General features: G+C 52.2%; 2 protein-coding genes across 3 annotated transcripts; both read left to right on the forward strand.

The window, feature by feature from the left end:
* The first annotated feature begins 3,276 nt into the window (after positions 1–3,276).
* KRT36 (keratin 36) lies at positions 3,277–9,704 on the forward strand. 2 transcript variants are annotated; one of them, XM_054670287.2, is made up of 8 exons: positions 3,277–3,521; positions 5,841–6,435; positions 7,117–7,199; positions 7,442–7,598; positions 8,103–8,264; positions 8,364–8,489; positions 8,670–8,890; positions 9,269–9,704. In XM_054670287.2, the coding sequence occupies exons 2-8, from the start codon at positions 5,905–5,907 to the stop codon at positions 9,462–9,464; spliced, it is 1,476 nt and encodes a 491-aa protein (XP_054526262.1). In that variant the 5' UTR covers positions 3,277–3,521; positions 5,841–5,904; the 3' UTR covers positions 9,465–9,704. The 2 variants fall into 2 exon arrangements, with proteins under 2 accessions (XP_054526262.1, XP_001168025.3); XM_001168025.6 differs by lacking the exon at positions 3,277–3,521 and having other exon boundaries at positions 5,512–6,435.
* A 5,014-nt stretch (positions 9,705–14,718) lies between these two features.
* On the forward strand, positions 14,719–19,054 carry KRT35 (keratin 35). Its single transcript, XM_054670488.1, has 7 exons — positions 14,719–15,243; positions 16,089–16,171; positions 16,367–16,523; positions 16,892–17,053; positions 17,401–17,526; positions 18,027–18,247; positions 18,561–19,054. Exons 1-7 carry the CDS (start codon positions 14,773–14,775, stop codon positions 18,706–18,708), a joined length of 1,368 nt encoding a protein of 455 aa, XP_054526463.1. The 5' UTR covers positions 14,719–14,772; the 3' UTR covers positions 18,709–19,054.
* Positions 19,055–19,349: the final 295 nt, after the last annotated feature.

Raw genomic sequence — 19,349 nt, forward strand, 5'->3', positions numbered from 1 at the left:
CTTGCACAGGCACCTGTTGGGGGTGGGTATTTGGGGGACTTGGCCAAGAGCTGGTATCCCTTTTTATGAACAGTCATAATGACTGTGGCTTCTTTCATCCAAGGATCTCAGACCAGTTTGAAAGTAAAATCCACAGTGTCAGGCATGGTTAATTACAGCCTGGAGCCTGCAGTCTGGTTTGCAGACACGCTGTTGTTCGTAGGAAGAGAGTCAAATCAATTGCATGCCGGCCCCTGTAAATGCAGACTACAAGTCCAATCAAACAGGGTGTTTGGAAAATTCGCTTTATGGTTCAGCTAAGTGATACTTGAATCAAGGGGACGCTAGACACTGAGGTACCAGCTCTTTTCTCCCAGTGGGCCTGGCTGTGCATCTCCCACAATCACAGCTTCTTCAAGCACACCAAGGAGAGAAAGTACGCTCTGAAATGCTCCAACCATAAAAGTGGGGTGGGGGAGTTAGGGACTCAGTGAGTCTGAGCAGGAGACTGTGGACTCTTCCAGATGGGAGCTGGCAGCCAGTGCAGCTGTGCAGGGAGCGCTGGCCCCAGGGGAGAAGGTGGTGGGCCGTGAGATGTGGAAGGCCGAGCTTGGCCACAAGAGGACCAGAGAGGTATGGCTTAAGGCTGGGGTTAGGGTGGCTCTCTGGGCATCTGCCAGGGCAAAAGCAGCTTGGAGCAGAACCTTGAAGTCCTGGGCAAGTGCAAAAACCACACCCCAGGGGGAGAGAAAATACTTTTGTATTTTGGGGGAGATGAGATTTCTAGAGTAACTCCGGGCCTGGTCAAGTGGGACTTTGAAGGCCCAGTGAAGGTCAAGGCCTGATGGGGGCTCAGGAACAGGCCAGGAACAGCAGGTTGGGAAGCTGGACCTATGCTCCTTGTAGGGCCCTAGAGTCTCAGGAGGAGTCACTGCTCAGGACCAGGACCAACAAACACTGTGGAGGGGCAGCCAGGCAGTGGGGGGGACCTCCTTCATCACTGAGTGCATGTTCAGATTGTCTTGAGCCTGGTGAGGCCGGGTGATAGCAGGGGGCAGGTGGACATTTGGGGCACAAGCTGGGAGGTGGGAAATGGAGCAGAGAGAGACTTGCTAAATCTTGTCCAGGAAGGTCTGAGTCACCCTGTTGAAGGCAGCTGCCATCAGGATGGAATGTCACTGAGGTGGCCAGGATGGGAGGCAGGATAATCCAGCTTCTGCATCTCCAAGTACTGTTTGGACTTGGGAGGGCAAGAATGACAGCCACTGATAGCAGGGTGTGAGAGGACAGGAAGGCACGATTCTCCAAGGGAAGCCCTCTATGTCTGACCCTGAGAACAGCCAGCCATGGTGACAGGCCACCAGGGAAGGAGGGAAGAAAGAGCTGCATTTGTTTGGCCAAGGCTCTCAACCAGCGATGTTTCCTTACTGAGGGTTTCAGACACAGGACACTCAGATCAGAATTGCAGGTAAACAACAACAACAACAACAACAATACACACACACACACACCCTATAAGTATGCTCCTAATACCACATTTAAAAAATTTGCTAAATCTGGCAACCCTTTCTTTATCAGGTCTGTGAATGGCCCTGAGTTTTCCACCATCAAAACTGAATAAACAGCCAGGCACAGTGGCTCACGCCTGTAATCCCAGCACTTTGGGAGGCCGAGGCGGGTGGATCACAAGCTCAGGAGTTTGAGACCAGCCTGGCCAACAAGGTGAAACCCCTCTCTAATACAAAAAATTAGACAGGCGTAGTGGCGGGCACCTGTAGTCCCAGCTACTCGGGAGGCTGAGGCAGGAGAATGGTGTGAACCCGGAAGGCGGAGCTTGCAGTGAGCCGAGATCTTGCCACTGCACTCCAGCCTGGGTGACAGAGCAAAGCTCTGTCTCAAAAAACAAAAACAAAAACAAAACTGAATAAACGAGACTTTTCCTGGAGTTTTTGGAAAAATTACATTGGTGGCTAGAAAGGGCTTAATTGTAGGGTTTCCCCTTTCTGTGAGGCTTTCTTCAACTTTGTGTACCTGTTGTTGCATGTCTGCACTAGAATCTAACGTAAGCTGACAGTGGATTTGGCATGAGCTGTTGATGGGGTTATTTGACACAGAATATATAGAACTCTGCTTTTCAGGGGAGGGGCCAGGGCTCCCAGGTGCTTTGTCGCTTGAACACATTCTTTGTTCCAAGGAAAATTCAGTCATGTGGAGGAAATGAGAATGAGTTGTGGGTCTCCCAGGGTCCTGGGTGACCGTTGGGTGCTGGATGGATCTGAAGAGGTTAAAACATGGAATGAACATTTCTTAGGTGCCTCTTCTGGTGGGAAATTCTCTAGGATCTGGGTTTATGGACCTCAAGGGTGGAAGAGGCAGTAGGAGAAAACCAGAAAGATGGAGCTGAAACCAGCAGGCTGCTCTAACAGAGACAACCATTGGCCTTCTGCAGAGATCTTATTCTTGTCTGTGCCCATTTCTGGTTGGCCTGGCCGTCCCAGAGGCTGCTGTCTGGTTTGTTTGCTTCACTATCTTTGGGGCCTTTGGGTAGTGGTGACCAGCATGTTCTGACCAAAGCCCAGAGAAGCATAAAAAGAGATACCCTGCTTGAAGAACTCACTCCCTCCTTGGGCACACTGTGACAGCAATGCCTTGTGCATGGAAGGGACTGTTCAGAGCTGGGCAGAAGGAGACTTGGGCTTGATATTTCAGGCCTTTGCCCATGGAGAACCTTGGTTTTCAGATGGAAGTTCATTTGAGTGTGCAGACTTCTTTCTGCCAAAGAAGGGGCCAGAAACTCAGGAGTTGATGTTGAACTTGGCGGCCTTCCAAGATGGGCGTGGGGAAAGGCCAGGATGCTTTCTGTTCCAATGGCAGCATTCCCCTTCTTCCTCCTGCCCCCAAGCTGGGATCATGGTGGATAGGGCATCCTGTCGGCACTGCAGCCTGCAGGTGGTGTGAGGGCTTTTGGAAGCTTCTAGAGTAAGGGTCAGAGGCCAGATGGAGACTTCTAGCTGAGGGGACTGCTGCAGCTCTGGACACAATCCTAGACCATGCCCCTTCGAGTAGCGGTCTTTTCTTAGACAGCTGGGTTAGGCCTCTGAATTAGTATTCCATTAAACCAGGGCAAGTGGTTTGTGCCCTGGAAACAGCATTGGACTGGGGTTCTGACTATATGGGTACTAAGAGCAGTTTCAGTCTCTTAAATCTGTGAAATGACTTCCTGTTTATCCAGCCCCTTTGGATGTAGTTCTCACAATCCCGTGATTGTGGTGTTATGACCTCCACAGACCTATTGTGAAAGCTGAGGCTCAGAGGGATGGAGCAGCTTGAACTTAGTTCTCGCTGAGTCCCGGCTCAGGGCCCTTCCCTTGGGTTGGGGGGTTGGCTGTGCAGTCAACAATAAGGAAAAAGGCAGGACACTGAGGGCAGCTGAAAGACTTTTACCTTTGACGAGCTGGTCACCTGCTCCAGGGAAGGTACATTCCTCTCCCCACAACCCTAGAGGCACCTCTCTGGTCCACAGTGGCCCTCCTGATGCTCAGGTGAGAATGATGGGGACATCTAGATATTCGGATTAGCAGACTCCTTGCTTATTCAGTTGTCCTGAGAGAAACCTAGAATCAGCTTCAGATATGGATCATACAGTACAGGGGTTAAAACAAAAAAGAAAATGAGGATATTAACTTCAGATGCCTACCAGCCAGAGATCCCGAACAGAGAAGAGCTCTGCAAAGGGCTTGGTGAGGGCTGCCCTATGGCCCATTTTGCAGGACAAGCACTCTGTGTCATGAACAAGGGAAACCGAGGCATGGGTGTATTGAGGACTTGCCTGAGTGGGCCCAACAGAGACAGCCAGACTCCACGCTAGTTGTCCCAGAAAATAAAGTGGGGGGTGCTTAGGGGAGGTTGGGTCGGAGCCCCAATCTTGGTCCTGATAGTCCAATGGTTCTCAACTGGGGGTGGTTTTGTCCCCTGACTCCTAACCTGGGGAACATTTGGCAATGTCTGTAGACAGTTTTGGTTGTCAACACTGGGGCAGGGGGTGGCTACTGGCATCTGGTGGTAGAGTCCAGGGACACTGCCAAACATTTTACAAAGCACAGGAGAGCCCCAAACAACAAAGAATGACCTGGCACGAAGGGCTGAGGTTGGGAAACCCCATGACAATCCAATCCTAGGCCCTGCCAGGAGAACTGGGGAGATTGGGTGGCTGTGAGGAAGCCATTGCTGGGGCAGCTGGTGCTCTGGAGGGCTGATGCTATGCTCTTGCTCCCAGAGGGGCTGCACGGGGTCCACTGCCAGCTGCTCCTGGACATCTTGTCAAGGTGTCCACCTTGCTGGGAGAGGCATGTTCACCACAGCCAATCCTCCCTGGATAATTTCAGAGAGAAGCTTATAAAACATTTTAAGAGGTTGGCAAATTACAACCTTAGAAGCACATAAATGCTTCCATAAATGCCAGCTTTGCAAACCAAGCGTGTGCGGGGGCAGAGTGAGCAGGTTTCCCAAGCCTTGGGAAAGTCCATGTTTCAAGGCGGAAGACCCAGGTTTATCTTTGGTCCCCAATTCTCAGGTTCTTCTCTCTCGGCTTGCTTAACTATCTGGCAGTATTTAGCTTTTTTCTTTGTATTCCTCCTCTGTCCAAAGAGTCCGCCATTGGCCATTTCTGTGACCTGTTAAGGGACCAGGAGGGTCAGAGCAGGTTGTTCTAGGGTCCTGATTCTACCCATGAGGTTCAAAAAGCTGACGGCCACAAAGGAAACTGCCCTCCAGCTCTGCCCAGTGATCCAAGCATGCAGATTCCATAATAGCAGGAGTCTGTGATGATGTGTTCATTGACTGAGGGACTGGCTATGGGGCATCTCCTTCTCCCACTGCCACCCTGCTGTGCCCAGTGGGCAGACAGACCATTCTCAGCAGTGCCATGTGAGTGCTCACACTCACGAACCTTTGCTGGTCACAGCCGTAAACCATCATCAAAGACTGTCAACCTAACCTAACCTAACCTAACCTAACCTAACCTAACCTAACCAACCAACACTTCTGCAGGACCCAGTGGCTTGCAAAACACTTTCACTTCTTGTTCGATCCTCCTTATATCTGTGTGAAGCAGGCGGGACAGAAGGACGATCTCTACTGTTCCAGTGAAAACACTGAGGTTCCCAGGGAGGAAATGATGTGCTCAGTATCACAGGGCAAATTAGTAGCAGAGCCAGGATTTGAACTACGTCTCCTGTCCCTAAATTCTGGGTACCCAGACTTGACTCCAGTTGTGTGGGGAAGCAGTGGGGCAAGGAAGTAGGATTTGGTGTCTGAGAGCCCTAGTTTCAGACCCAAGCTCTGCCAGTCACTTCCTGTTCACCCTGAGCAAGCTATTAAACCATTCGGAGCCCCAGTTTCCACACTGGTAAAAATGAAGATAAAATCAGCCACCTCCTAGGATTGTTACGAGGTGTAAATGAAATAACAATGAGCCTGGTACATCACAGGTGCTCCCTGAATTTTAGTTCCTTTGCTCCCTTTTACTATCCCAGTAGCCCAGGCAGGGGTGAGCAGCTATGAGGCGTGGCAGCAGTGGATGGAAGTGACAAGGGACAGATGAGGCTCCCCAGGGGAAGGGAGGTGGAGAAAGCAGGAACCAAATGTCATTCGTGCAGCCACTCCCGATTTATGGGATCTGGTGCAGAGACTCTTTGAAGAGGCAATAAAACTCATATTCTGCTAGGAAATGACAACAGTGGAGAGTCCTGACTTAGCAAACCAAATTCAACGATTTGATTTTTTTTTTTTTTTTTTTTACAAGGCATGGGGTTCCGGATGGGTAGCAAAAATCACATTCTAATATTAGCTATCTGGTGTAGGAACAGGCTTTCCCAAGAGCAAGAGATGTGTACCATGCCAACACCCAATGGTGAGTGTACATAAATGCTCCATAGAGGCCTTGAGAGTCCAGAACCTGAGCTCCTTGCTAAGCTGCAACCTTCCTCTGCTAGCACCATGGCCACCCAGACCTGCACCCCGACCTTCTCCGTTGGGTCTATCAAGGGCCTCTGTGGCACAGCAGGCGGCATCTCTCGGGTGTCCTCCATCCACTCTGTGGGCTCCTGCAGGGTCCCCAGTCTCGCCGGTGCTGCAGGGTACATCTCTTCTGCTAGGCTGGGCCTCTCTGGCCTTGGGAGCTGCTTGCCTGGCTCCTACCTGTCTTCTGGGTGCCACACCTCTGGCTTTGTGGGGAGCGGGGGCTGGTTCTGCGAGGGCTCCTTCAACGGCAGCGAGAAGGAGACTATGCAGTTCCTGAACGACCGCCTGGCCAACTACCTGGAGAAGGTGCGTCAGCTGGAGCGGGAGAACGCGGAGCTGGAGAGCCGCATCCGGGAGTGGTACGAGTCTCAGATCCCATACATCTGCCCAGACTACCAGTCCTACTTCAAGACCATCGAAGATTTCCAGCAGAAGGTGAGGGAGACCTGGCCCCTTTCCAGCTGAGCAGCCCAACTCTTAGGAGGCGTCTGTCTCATTCCAGGGCCTTTCCAGATGGGACGGTAGCTTTTAGGGAATTCTCCTGGTAGGGCAAACTTTTCTCTCTAGGGCTTTGGTTTCCTGGGGGACCCAGGCTTCTCTGCTGGTCTCTTGCTTGTACCTTGTTGCCAGCCATTCCTCACCCCCCTCCCCTTGCTGTAGGAAGGGAAGGAACATGTACCAAGCCCCTACCGGATACAGCACTGTGCCTGACACTTTCCTATTCCCTGGCTTATTTATTCTTCATCTTGGAGAGATTGGTATTACTGGACCCATCTGACAGATGTGGAAGTTGAATTTTGAGGGGTTCAGCAACTTGCTCAAGAGCACACAGGCTGAGTGTTAGATGCAGAACCTGAACTCAGGTCTGCCTCACCCTGGTGTATCTTGCTGTGCCACTCTGAAGGCTACAGGCGCCAGGACTGATGGTCACTGACATCCTCGGGATGCCCCTGCGGGGTGGATGCTCCCCCCACACCTGGGGTGTGGCTCAGGGCTGGAAATGCTGAAGGGGCTGGTGGTACACAGTGGCACGGCCTCTGTGAGCTGAGCTATCCCCCTACCTGCCCCCACACTGCTGGGCCTCCTGTAGCTTATGGGAAGCCTCTTGTTCCCCAGATCCTGCTGACTAAGTCTGAGAATGCCAGGCTGGTCCTGCAGATTGATAATGCCAAGCTGGCCGCTGACGACTTCCGGACCAAGTGAGTGGGCCTGATCAGGGAAGGTTTGCCATGCCACTCCCTTGCCTCTGTCCCCTGCCTTTGGGAGCTGGTGATGTGGGAATAAGGCTGGATGGGAAAATGTGGCATGAGCCCTGGACCTCAGGGGAAAGGAGTGTCATGCTCCTGATCCCGTCAGCCACTGCAGCTGGACAGTAGGGCAGGGGTCCCTGCTGGTGTGTGGTTTCCTTTGCTGCAGACTTGGCAGGGTTCTGTATGTGCAGGTATGAGACAGAGCTGTCTCTGCGGCAGCTAGTGGAGGCCGACATCAACGGCCTGCGTAGGATCCTGGATGAGCTGACCCTGTGCAAGGCTGACCTGGAGGCTCAGGTGGAGTCCCTGAAGGAGGAGCTGATGTGCCTCAAGAAGAATCACGAGGAGGTGAGGCTGGTGCCATGTGACTTCCCAGTGTTTCCCATCCAGCTTAGGAAGCCACTGCTGGCTTTCAGTTTTCTGCGCGGCAGGAACTATACAAAGGCCTTGCATTTCATTCTCGTTTCATTTCATCCTTACAATAATCCCAAGAATTATAAACTGTTACAAGCTCCATTTTACAGATGAGAAAACTTAGGCACAAAGAGGTTAAGTTGCTTGCCTAAGGTCATAGAGGGTCTACACTTTTGCCCATAACACTACATGTCTATTTGGGCTCTAGTGCCTGATAACAGCAATTTAATTTGCCTAGGGTTTGTATCATCTCACAAATATCCCATAGAAGGAGGTAGGTATATACGGAGAAGGAGACCAAGGCTCAGAGATATTTAAGTATCCTGTCTAATGCTATGCAGCTGGTGACTGAGGGAAGAGGGTTTGAATTTAGGTCATTGAAACCTGCAATCCAGCATCTTTTTCACAACCTCATGCCGTCTTGCCTCCTCTCTGCAGGAAGTCAGTGTACTCCGTTGCCAACTTGGGGACCGACTGAATGTGGAGGTGGATGCTGCTCCCCCAGTGGATCTCAACAAGATCCTGGAGGATATGAGATGCCAGTACGAGGCCCTGGTGGAGAATAACCGCAGAGATGTGGAGGCCTGGTTCAACACCCAGGTGGGGCTGGGGTGCCCTGGGACCACAGGCTCCTGGGCTGGGGTTACCCTTGGAAGTAGCTTGGTTTGACCATGCTCTGGGCCCTGGCATGTGTTTCAGACTGAGGAGCTGAACCAGCAGGTGGTGTCCAGCTCGGAGCAGCTGCAGTGCTGCCAGACGGAGATCATCGAGCTGAGACGTACAGTCAACGCCCTAGAGATTGAGCTGCAGGCTCAGCACAGCATGGTGAGTGGCCCCTGCCTGCGTCGCCGGCCACGGCCTGCGGCAGGTCCCCGACGCACCAGCCTCAGCGTGCAGGCTCTCATGGGGTGTGATCACAGGCCGTAGGCAGATGCCCAGGGCTGTGGGTTTCTGGGGTCAGGGGATTCCTCCCCAATAGGCAGCTCTTCCTCTTTCCCGTTGCAGCGGAATTCCTTGGAATCCACCCTGGCCGAAACCGAGGCCCGCTACAGCTCCCAGCTGGCCCAGGTGCAGTGCCTGATCAGCAACGTGGAGGCCCAGCTGTCTGAGATCCGCTGCGACCTGGAGCGGCAGAACCAGGAGTACCAGGTGTTACTGGACGTCAAGGCCCGGCTGGAGGGCGAGATCGCTACCTACCGCCGCCTGCTGGAGGGAGAGGACTGCAAGTGAGTGGCCCTTGGGCTGGGGTAGGGCTTGACTGAACCCTCAGTGCCATGTGGAGGGCGTCAAGCCCAGAAGTGGTTGTCGCCCAGATGAAGGGAACTAAACCAAAGCCCCTTGAGATTCTCCATCTGGTCCCAGGCTTTGGTAATGCACAGCGGGAGAATCCAACCCAACACACGCCGCGTGTTTTCCGCCATCTTTTCTGATTGGCAGTTTCTGCTCTTCATTCCTGTAGCTCAGTCCTCTCACCCTTGGGGAATTCAGAGGCACTGAGATGGTCCGGGGCCACCGGTCTCGCTTGATCCTCTAGATCTGTTTAACACGAATCTCAGCCCAGTGCTCCGATGCCAAATGCACCCTGCATGATTTTGTTTCCTCAGGCTTCCTCCCCCACCTTGTGCCACGGCATGCAAGCCTGTTATTAGAGTTCCTTCTGTCCCCCCGGTGCCCTGTGTCCCCGCTGTGCCCTGCACCCCGGCTCCCCAGGTTGGCACTCAGATCCGCACCATCACCGAGGAGATCAGAGATGGGAAAGTCATCTCCTCCAGGGAGCACGTGCAGTCCCACCCGCTGTGACAGCCCACTTGGTCCACCAGGGCAGGGCCCTGACCACAGGAAGGAGGACACCCCTGTGGCTCCTGGAGGCTTAACGACCCTGCCCTTCTCTAGAGGGGTCCCCCTACGCTTAGCAGGTTTTTCTACCAAAACACTCCCCGTATTGTGTTTCCGGACTTAACTGTGCTTTTACGCCATGCAAAACCAGGTTTCCTGGAAATTTACCCAATAAAGTGTGTTCTCCTGGCATAGCAAACTCAACCCTGGCTAACTCTGTTGATGCTCATGTGCTCGTGTGGTTCATGGGGGTGTCTGATCAGGGGCTGCAGTATAGTTGTGGGGTTTCCATTTAGGTCTATCTTCTCGGGCTCTGAGTGGGAGGCGGTGGCAGGGTGATTTGAAGTATTTAATAACAAAGATGCCTCAGGGGCTGGCCAATGAGAACAGACACTGACCCAGTCTGGATGGGTGCTGGCCATAGCTCTCAGCTTGGCCCTGCCTGTGAGTAGACACCTTAGGGCGGCCCCAGAAGAGGCAAAGGCTCCAGAGCCAGTCCTCATCCATAGCCCGACCTGGATTCGGTGGCTATCTCTCTTTTTCTTTCAGCTTCTCCTCTCTTGCCCAGCTGCTGTCACCCTGCTGCCCGATACTGGGGATGGTTAAGGAGAGGGGGTCCCAGGAACAAGCAGAGAGTGCCAAACGCTAGGCAGCCATCCTGAGCCAGCCATGCCAGGGAGGGCAGTCAGGGAGAGCAGGGAGGTAAAGGTGGAGGGCAGGTGAATCCATGTCCCAACAAGGCACATAGGGCCAAACTGAAGGGTGCCAGGGACAGTGGGGTGGGGGTGGGGGCTCAGACATGGAGTTTGGGGAGAGGACAGCCAGGCTTCACTGTGGAGCAGAGTTCAGAGCCCTGGATTCCACTGGCTGAGTCAGGCAGGTCTGCAGGTGGGGCCTAACTCTGCCAGCCCTGGACACCCCTCTGATCAGAGAAGCATGGCCTGGGAGAGGTCTGAGGGCCTCACGGTTGGTTCCTTTGCCCCTGCTCCAGTCTTCACTTGAGAAAACAGGCCCAGAGAGGGCAGTGACTTGTTCCAGTCCACAGAGCAGTGAGTGGCAGAGACCTGGCCATCACCTGGCTATTCTGACCCTGACTCTGGAGCTCTTCTCAGTACAATTTCTTTCTCTCTCTCTCTCTGTCTCGCTCTCTGTCTCTGTCTCTCTCTGTCTCCCTTCCCTCCTCCCCTTCTCTTGCGCTCACTCTCCTCTGGGGTCTCCTCTGGGTCATGGCCAAGACATCCATGACCTGGCTCTGCCTCATGTCATCAGCTACTTGCTGCTAAACGGGACTCTTCAATCACTTGCTGAGCAAGCCAGAGGTGCAGCAAACTTATCAGACAACAGGAGAAGACGTGCATAGGTAGCATCAGAGAATCCTGCACTGAGCCCGACTCTGCCACTCTGTGCTATATGCCCGGTTATGTCATGAGACCTCTCTGGTCTCAGCAGGTTCATCTGTGAAATGGGGCTGCCAGGAGGCTCTGATGAGACAGTGTGTGTATAGCTTCCAAAAAGTGGTAGCTATCAGTGTTGCTCTTACTACAAATGCAGAGTCCCTGGCTTCAGAGTGTTGAACAGGAACCCCCACTGCATGGGCCAAGTGCTTTGCTTTGTATCTGGCAGGATGCTATGGTGAGGGCTGTGCTGCCAGCAGTGTCCTTGGAGCTGGAGAGTGAACCCAAAGGCCTCAGCCTCAGAGGATGCACCTAGCTTTGGGCAGGGGGGGCAGTTGGCATGGCTCTCTCACCTGCCCTGCCCCTTCCCTCTCACTGCTCCACTCATGCTCTAGGGCCTGAGGTCTGCACCCCTGACCCTGGCCTGAGGCCAGTGGGTGACCAGGCGTGCACAGAGAGCATTGCACCTCTCTGTGCAATTTAAACAGGCAGGGGTCCAGGAAAGGACCGAGTCTCCGGGAAACAGCTGAGCTGCTTTGTCACTGTGGATGAACCACACAGGGCATGACCTGACAAGTAATCACATCATCAGCACCTTGTGTTGTACAGTGCTTTCCCTTTTTATGATCACTCTCCAGTTTACAGGGCACACTCATAGCCTCATCTGATGCACGCAATCAGCCCTGTGTGGCTGTGAGCTCTTTATTTATTCATACTTGCCTAGCTTTTAATTACATTGTCCAGAGCATATGTATCAGTTAGGAAACACCTCCTATCTCAACCTCACACACACCCTTAACTGAGTTGCAATTGAAATCACTGACCGACAAGCAAACCAGAATTCAACAGTGTTGTGGGGGTAGGTGGCGACTGGTCTAAAGTCACACAGCAGGCGGCTGACTTAGGAGCCTTCTTAGGTCTTTGGGCTCCTATTTCATTGATATGGAGAGAGATATAGAAAACATTCAATAAAATTTCCGCAGAGTGAATATGATGTTTTATTTCAAGGCGGTCTGGTTTTTCTGATCTTTTTTGTACTTTCCAGATATGCTATCTGACTGCCTTTCTCATTCACATATACACATCAATTAATCATCAAAGAGATAACGACGGAACATGGCATACACAGCTAATCCAATCTTAAGGCTCAGGCCTATCTAGGAAGGAGCAGGGGTGGCGGAAGCGGCTGGAACAAAGAGTGGATAACAGGCACAATTCCAGAGGAGCTCACGTCCAGCTGTGGAGACACCTCGCCCCCTCGCTCCCAGCAACTGCACTGGGATAGCAGGAGCGGGTGTGGGCAGGGTTTCAAGTTTTGGGGAAGAGGAGAAATCACTGAGGGCTGGGGTGACCAGGAAAGGCTTTGGGGCAGATTTGGATTTGATGGGCAGAAAAAGGAGGAAGGAGGGCAAAGGGCATTTTAGGGCCGTATTTAGTGTATCCGTGGCATGATCTGGGGACAGCCTGGACCACATCTGAGCAGAGTACAAGGATCCTGTAAGGAAAGTTACTAGGAATGTGCTAAACAATGTTAGTTCTTGCTGATAAGGGGTTCTAGATAATCATGTCATTTAAGAAAAGCATGCTAAAAAGGAACAGAGATAGATCAGACCAATTTACAAAATACCTTAAAACAGCTTGAAAAATATTACATATATGTTTTATAAAGTTATCTAAAAATCTTATCAAGAATTTTTTAGTCACAACTTTAGCACTAAATTGGTTTATGAGATCCATCTCCCTTGGGCTGAATGGCTTTTGGCCCAGAAAACACTTTGTTCTTGGCCAAAGGGGCTGGTTAGTCTGGACAGGTGCTGCTCACCTACACAGAGATGCCGGATCCCCTTCCATCTCTGAGTCTCAGTTTCCTCATTTACAAAAGTAGGAATAGTAGGCTGGGCGTGGTGGCTCATGCCTGTAATCCCAGCACTTTGGGAGGCTGAGGCAGGCAGATCACGAGGTCAGGAGATCGAGACCATCCTGGCTAACACGGTGAAACCCCGTCTCTACTAAAAATACAAAAAAAAAAAAAAAAAAAAAAAAAAGAAAATTTAGCCAGGTGTGGTGGTGGGCACCTATAGTCCCAGCTACTCAGGAGGCTGAGGCAGGAGAATGGCGTGAACGCTGGAGGTGGGGCTTGCAGTGAGCTGAGATCGCACCACTGCACTCCAGCCTGGGCAACAGAGTGAGACTCCATCTCAAAAAAAAAAAAAAAAGAAATAGGAATAGTTAAGATTGACTGTGTTTTCCTTTCCCCGCTCCCTACTGTCTTTTGTTTCCTTCCATTCTTTCTTTCCTTTCTTAACACAATTCACCATGGGAAAAATCACTTAATTAATTAATTAATTAATTCATAGACATCTAGAAGCCCTGCACCGTGCTTAACACTACAGAGATTTAAAAAAAAAGTACAAGGTCAATCCTTGCCCCCATGCTTACAGTCTCCCTGGGAAAATAGGGCTGAAACACAAGACAATCAGAAGACGTCAGTTAATGGGAGGCCAAGAAATCCACCAATAGTCACTGCCTTGGGCATTCAGAGCTGGGAGGGCACAGCAGGGCTGGAGCAGGGGCCAGGCTCCAGGGGGAAGGCCTGGCCAGGACTGGGCCCTTAGAGGCAGTGGGGTGGGCCTGGGGTTTGGAGCTGCAAGGCCTGGGCTTTAGCCTCCCTGGGAAGCCTGTGTGGACCTTGGGTAAGCAATTTTCTACTCTGACCATTGTCTCCTTCTGTAGGAGTCAGCACCTTTCTATCCACGACTGTGTTGGAGGGTGTGTGTGAGGCCTTAAAGAAGATAGCATGCCTTGAACAGTTGTACAGATGATTTTTCAGCTGTGATCTGGGACAGGCTCCTGAAATAGTCCAAGCCTCCTCTATTTAATGGGCTATTGGTGATGCCAATCTCATGAGTTTGTGTGAGGACTGAATAAGAGAATGCATAGAGACAGATCAGCGTGGGGGCTGGTGGGTACTAAATGCTCAGTGAATGATGGTTGCTATCATCAGCCAGGTTATTGATAGGGCTGTGTGAAAAGAGCTCCAATTCAGGCAGCCAGAAGGAAGGGCTTCTCCATTTCTCAACCAGGGCTGGGGAAGACACACCCTCCTAGATGTCATCATGGGCAGGTGTCCAATTAACTGACCTCTAGGCATTGTGGCTAGAACTTAGTCTCTACAACCTGCACAGACTTCCTGGCAAGGAAAGAGTAGGGAAGTGTCCATCAGGGCTCTGCAGTATCTAGGGTGATAAGCTGCCCCATTTTGCCCAGGACTGAGGTTTCCCTGGCATATGGAACTTTCAGAACTAAAGCCAGAAAATTCCTGGGGAAACCAAGAAAATTGGTCACCCTAGCCATATTTTCTGGGCCAATTCAAGAGCCTTCTGTGTCTCCCTGGCCGCAAGACCCCTGCCTTCCTGCACCAACCAAGTTTACCCTTCCATCTTCTGGGAGCACCCCAGAGACCTCCTCTACTCCCTCAGGCCAACAAAAGAAGTCAAAGTTGGAGAAAGTCAAGACAGTGGCTGAACTCCCATGCTTGCTTAATGCGGAGGCTGAGGTCTGGGCTCAAATGACAGGTCCCTTTGAAGAACTGACAGGGACTTGGTCTTCCCAGTGATGTGGGGTGGTGGAGAGGAGTCTTGACATAGTAATGGGGCTCCTATTTTATGAGACTGGTAAATTTTCACAGGAAACTAAATAACAGGTTAATGAGGGGTTTTAATAGAAAGTAGTGTTAACTTTAATGAGGAGAAAACACTTTGTAAAGGCCAACAAACGCCCACTGGGGCAGAGATATAAATCTGGGGTAAGGAGCTGCTTCTCTGCTTTGGGGTGTCTGGTCTCAGAGACCTATCGATTGCATCTGAGTTGCAGGGGCCATGGCTTCCAAATGCCTCAAGGCTGGCTTCTCTTCCGGGTCTCTCAAGAGCCCAGGAGGGGCCAGTGGGGGCTCCACTCGTGTGTCCGCAATGTACTCCAGCAGCTCTTGCAAGCTCCCAAGTCTCTCCCGTGTGGCCAGAAGTTTCTCTGCCTGCTCAGTGGGTCTGGGCAGAAGCAGCTACAGGGCCACCAGCTGCCTCCCTGCTCTCTGCCTCCCTGCTGGAGGCTTCGCTACCAGCTACAGTGTGGGTGGGGGCTGGTTTGGGGAGGGCATCCTCACTGGCAATGAGAAGGAGACCATGCAATCCCTGAACGACCGCCTGGCCAGCTACCTGGAGAAGGTGCGTCAGCTGGAGCAGGAGAACGCCAGCCTGGAGAGCCGTATCCGTGAGTGGTGTGAGCAGCAGGTCCCCTACATGTGCCCTGACTACCAGTCCTACTTCCGGACCATCGAGGAGCTCCAGAAGAAGGTAAGAGGTTCAGAGTGGCTTTGGATTCCCAGGAACTTTGTGTCACCAGCATTCATTGGTAGTTCTGTTCCCATAGGGCATGTTGGAAGTCACCAAGCATGTTCATCTCTGTGGCCTCATTTGCTCCTCCCAATAACCTTATGAGGGAGGTATCATTAGCCCATTATACAGTTGAGAACACTGAGATTCAGGCTGGATAAGTGACCCAGATGGCAGTTACTGGAGCCAGAGCTTGAACATCAGGTCTATGAATGAACTCTGTGACATTTGGTGGTATTGCCCACTCCTCTGAGTCTTCTGAGTTTTCATTTCCTCTTTTATTTAAAGTCAGGGGATTGGGTTTGATGTATTTAGTGCAGTGCAGTTCAGGCTTCCCATAAGTAACTCAGGGAAGAAAATGCCTGTCAGAGGAGTTTCTTTCTTGCCAAGGGCACATATCCGCTTCTTGCCTGGCCCAAAGTTATAGCTGGCTCCTGTGAGGGACCATTTATGACCAGAGAATCCCGGGGTATGTTGTTGGCAATGAAATGCCCTGGGCCCCCAGTAGGTCTGGGAGACAGGGAGATTGGAAGAAGCCTCATTTCATCATGCCAGGCCCTTCCTGTTGCATTTTCATGCAGCTATCTAACCTGAGTAACAGGTCACAGATACACTGCACTGGAAGAAACCCTGGACTTTCCATAGTTGATCCCTAGAGCCTGCCCATAACCCTCCAATGCACATGGAGTAGCAGAGGTCTAGGATGGGTGACTTCCTCCTTCCAGAGTCAGCCCTTGTCAGCTTTAGGGAGCTCCAACAAGTGGAATGTCCTTTCTTGCAATGAAATAACTTCTTTATATCTCCAGACTCTATGCAGCAAGGCTGAGAATGCCAGGCTGGTGGTGGAGATTGACAATGCCAAATTGGCTGCAGATGACTTCAGGACCAAGTGAGTTGTCCTGCTTGTCATGTGGTTGGGGGCTGCTAGAACTGGACACAGTTGATGCCTGAGCTCAGGGTTTTGGCTGTACTCTGTCATTGGGGCATAAAAGCAGGACTCACAGCACCTGGACAGTCTGAGGGCAGGCCTGACTTAGATGCAAAAAGGAAATGCAGACTCAGGTGCCCTGTTCTATGCCTGCAGGTATGAGACGGAGGTGTCCCTGCGGCAGCTGGTGGAGTCAGACATCAACGGCCTGCGTAGGATCCTGGATGACCTGACCCTGTGCAAGTCTGACCTGGAGGCCCAGGTGGAGTCCCTGAAGGAGGAGCTGCTCTGCCTGAAGAAGAACCATGAGGAGGTGAGCATGGGGGAAGAGGTGAACACGGCAGAGCAGATGAGCATGGGGGAGGAGGTGAACATGGGGAGGAGGTGAACATGGGGAGGAGGTGAGCATGGGGATGAGGTGAGCATAGGGGGAGGTGAACATGAGGGAGCAGGTGTGCATAGGGAAGAGGAGGTGAGCATGGGGAGCAGGTGAGCATAGAGAGCAGGTGAGCATGCGGAGGAAGTGAGCATGGGGAGGAGGTGAGCATGGGGAGCAGATGAGCATGGGGAGGAGGTGAGCATGAGGAGGAGGTGAGCATGGGGAGGAGGTGAACATGAGGAGGAGGTGAACCTTGGAGGCAGCCCTCTGGGAATTAGTACTTATCCTGGTCTGTGCTATAGGAAGTGAACTCACTGCGCTGCCAACTTGGTGACCGCCTCAATGTTGAGGTGGACGCTGCCCCACCTGTTGACCTGAACCGAGTTCTGGAGGAGATGAGGTGCCAGTATGAAACCCTGGTGGAGAATAACCGCCGGGATGCTGAAGACTGGTTTGACACCCAGGTAGGTACCTGGAAACAGTCAGTGCAACAGGGGTATGTGGTGGCTCACATGGAAGTGACCCTGGGGCTCTGAATCAAGAAATCTAACTTTGAGTCCCATCTCTGTTTTGACCTTGCTGACAAGGTCAAAACAGACCCACTTCAATTGACCTTGCTGACAAGGTCAAAACAGACCCACTTGGGCAGGTTGCTGTCCTCTGAGCAACAATGCCCTCCAGTATAAAATAAATGAGTGGGACTGGGGAATCGGGAAGGTCTTTCTTGGCTCATGATTCTAACTGGCCTCTGTAGCTCTCTGAAGCCAAGTCCCTGGTGTGGCTGACCAGGTTCTGTGTGTGTATGTTTCAGAGTGAGGAGCTGAACCAGCAGGTGGTGTCCAGCTCAGAGCAGTTGCAGTCCTGCCAGGCAGAGATCATCGAGCTGAGACGCACGGTCAACGCCCTGGAGATTGAGCTGCAGGCCCAGCACAGCATGGTGAGCCCCAAGGCAGGGTGGAGCTGCCTCTGGACCAAGCCGAGGAGCACACAAGCTCCCCAGCTTCCATGCTTTGACCACACAGGCGGACTCCAGGGGTCCATGTTCTTGAGCACCAGGGGTTCTCTATGCAGAAAAGAGGGAATGAGGGACCAGCCCCAGTCACAAATCCCCCAGTGGTAAAGGACAAGAGACCTGTAGCAACTGACATGTCCAGGCAGTAGGTCCTATATTTGTGCAAGCAGATACATCTTCTGAGTAACTATCAGTTACTCAGAGATGACACTAACAGGGAGATACTTTCTAGATCAAAGAAGCCACAGGGGCTAATTAGCTCATCTCAAGTGAGATGTCTGATTGTGGTTCATCCTAGCTCAAACTCTGATTCTCCGAGCTTCCGTTCTTGGATTCTGAGGCCTCACTGAGACCCAGATGAATCTTCCTTGCTCCTTCTCTGACCTCTAGCCTTTTTCCTCCCTACACAACTCTTGCCCTCACAGAGAGATGCTTTGGAATCCACCCTGGAAGAGACGGAGGCCCGCTACAGCTCCCAGCTGGCCCAGATGCAGTGCATGATCACCAATGTGGAGGCCCAGCTGGCCGAGATCCGGGCTGACCTGGAGCGGCAGAACCAGGAGTACCAGGTGCTGCTGGACGTCCGGGCCCGGCTGGAGTGTGAGATCAACACGTACCGGGGCCTGCTGGAGAGTGAGGACAGCAAGTGAGTATCACTGCATGTGCTCTTGTCTTCTCACTGCAATCTACCAAGTTCTGGGAAGACAGCATGGTGCCTAGAAAGAGCCTGGCATTCGGAGTCTGGAGTCCTGTTCTCTTAGTTCTGGTCTTCCTGAAAACTCATCACGTGACTCCAGCAAGCCCCCTTTCCTCTCAGGGCCTGTTTCCCTTTTGGTAAAACAAGGGGGCAGGATCAAGGTGGTTTTTAAGGTGCTTCCCAGTTTGCATAGTCTAGGATCTACTTGAGTTACTGCAAACAGCAACTGGAAAATCATAGTAATTTGTTTTCTTTTTTCTAGGCTCCCCTGTAACCCATGTGCACCTGACTACTCACCCTCCAAGTCATGCCTTCCCTGTCTTCCTGCGGCCTCCTGCGGTCCTAGTGCAGCCCGCACAAACTGCAGCCCCCGCCCCATTTGTGTGCCCTGCCCAGGGGGCCGGTTCTGAGAGCGGGTGACCCAGACGGCCATGGCTATTGTCTCCAGGGCTTGAACTTGGCCTCTACCCAAACTTAACCCTTGTAGCCCAATCCCCTCTCTTCGCACAGAGCCCAGGCCCAGGGTCTGGCTGAAAAGGCTTTCTGCAAATACATGCCCTAAAGTTTCTCAGAGCCTGTCACAAAGGCCGGCTGCCCCCAAAGGTCTCAACTCCTCATCATTTCAATGGGTGCCAGGGTCTCTGTTCTCAGGCTGCCTCCTGGGTCAGGTTTTCCTTCTGGGTGCTGTTCCGGTGGATTCTGAAATGCAGTAGAGGGCTTTTGTTGGCAGAACAATAAAGTGCATTTGCTCAGGCCCCTGATGCCTAACTTGCACCATTCTGGTGTTGTTGGCTTGTGTCTCTGCTGTGTCCAGGGGGTGACTGTTGGGCAGCCGAATGGGAGATGTGTGACCAAGTATGACCCTTTGGATGACAGGGTCACTATGCCCCTGTTTGGGGTGGGTAGAGGCCTACAGTGAGAGCTTTTGCTTGGCTTCCCTGATGAAGACCTTTCTCCAAGATTCCAGTGTGGTGCCAGGTGTTTTCAGACCGCTGTGGAATCCCTCTTTGTATACGTGGTCACCTGGGGATCCCAGAGTGGGAGGGACAAA

The sequence above is a fragment of the Pan troglodytes genome, chromosome 19, assembly GCF_028858775.2.
Source record: "Pan troglodytes isolate AG18354 chromosome 19, NHGRI_mPanTro3-v2.0_pri, whole genome shotgun sequence".
Classification (NCBI taxonomy): Eukaryota; Metazoa; Chordata; class Mammalia; order Primates; family Hominidae; genus Pan; species Pan troglodytes.

What these genes read in the sequence shown, in the direction of transcription:
- KRT36 (XM_054670287.2), top strand. Translation starts at nt 5,905, where the DNA reads ATGCTCCATAGAGGCCTTGAGAGTCCAGAACCTGAGCTCCTTGCTAAG. An exon ending in TCGAAGATTTCCAGCAGAAG is followed by an intron (nt 6,436 to 7,116) that starts GTGAGGGAGACC and finishes CTTGTTCCCCAG; the next exon opens with ATCCTGCTGACTAAGTCTGA. An exon ending in GCTGACGACTTCCGGACCAA is followed by an intron (nt 7,200 to 7,441) that starts GTGAGTGGGCCT and finishes CTGTATGTGCAG; the next exon opens with GTATGAGACAGAGCTGTCTC.
- KRT35 (XM_054670488.1), top strand. Translation starts at nt 14,773, where the DNA reads ATGGCTTCCAAATGCCTCAAGGCTGGCTTCTCTTCCGGGTCTCTCAAG. An exon ending in TCGAGGAGCTCCAGAAGAAG is followed by an intron (nt 15,244 to 16,088) that starts GTAAGAGGTTCA and finishes TTATATCTCCAG; the next exon opens with ACTCTATGCAGCAAGGCTGA. An exon ending in TGCAGGCCCAGCACAGCATG is followed by an intron (nt 17,527 to 18,026) that starts GTGAGCCCCAAG and finishes TTGCCCTCACAG; the next exon opens with AGAGATGCTTTGGAATCCAC.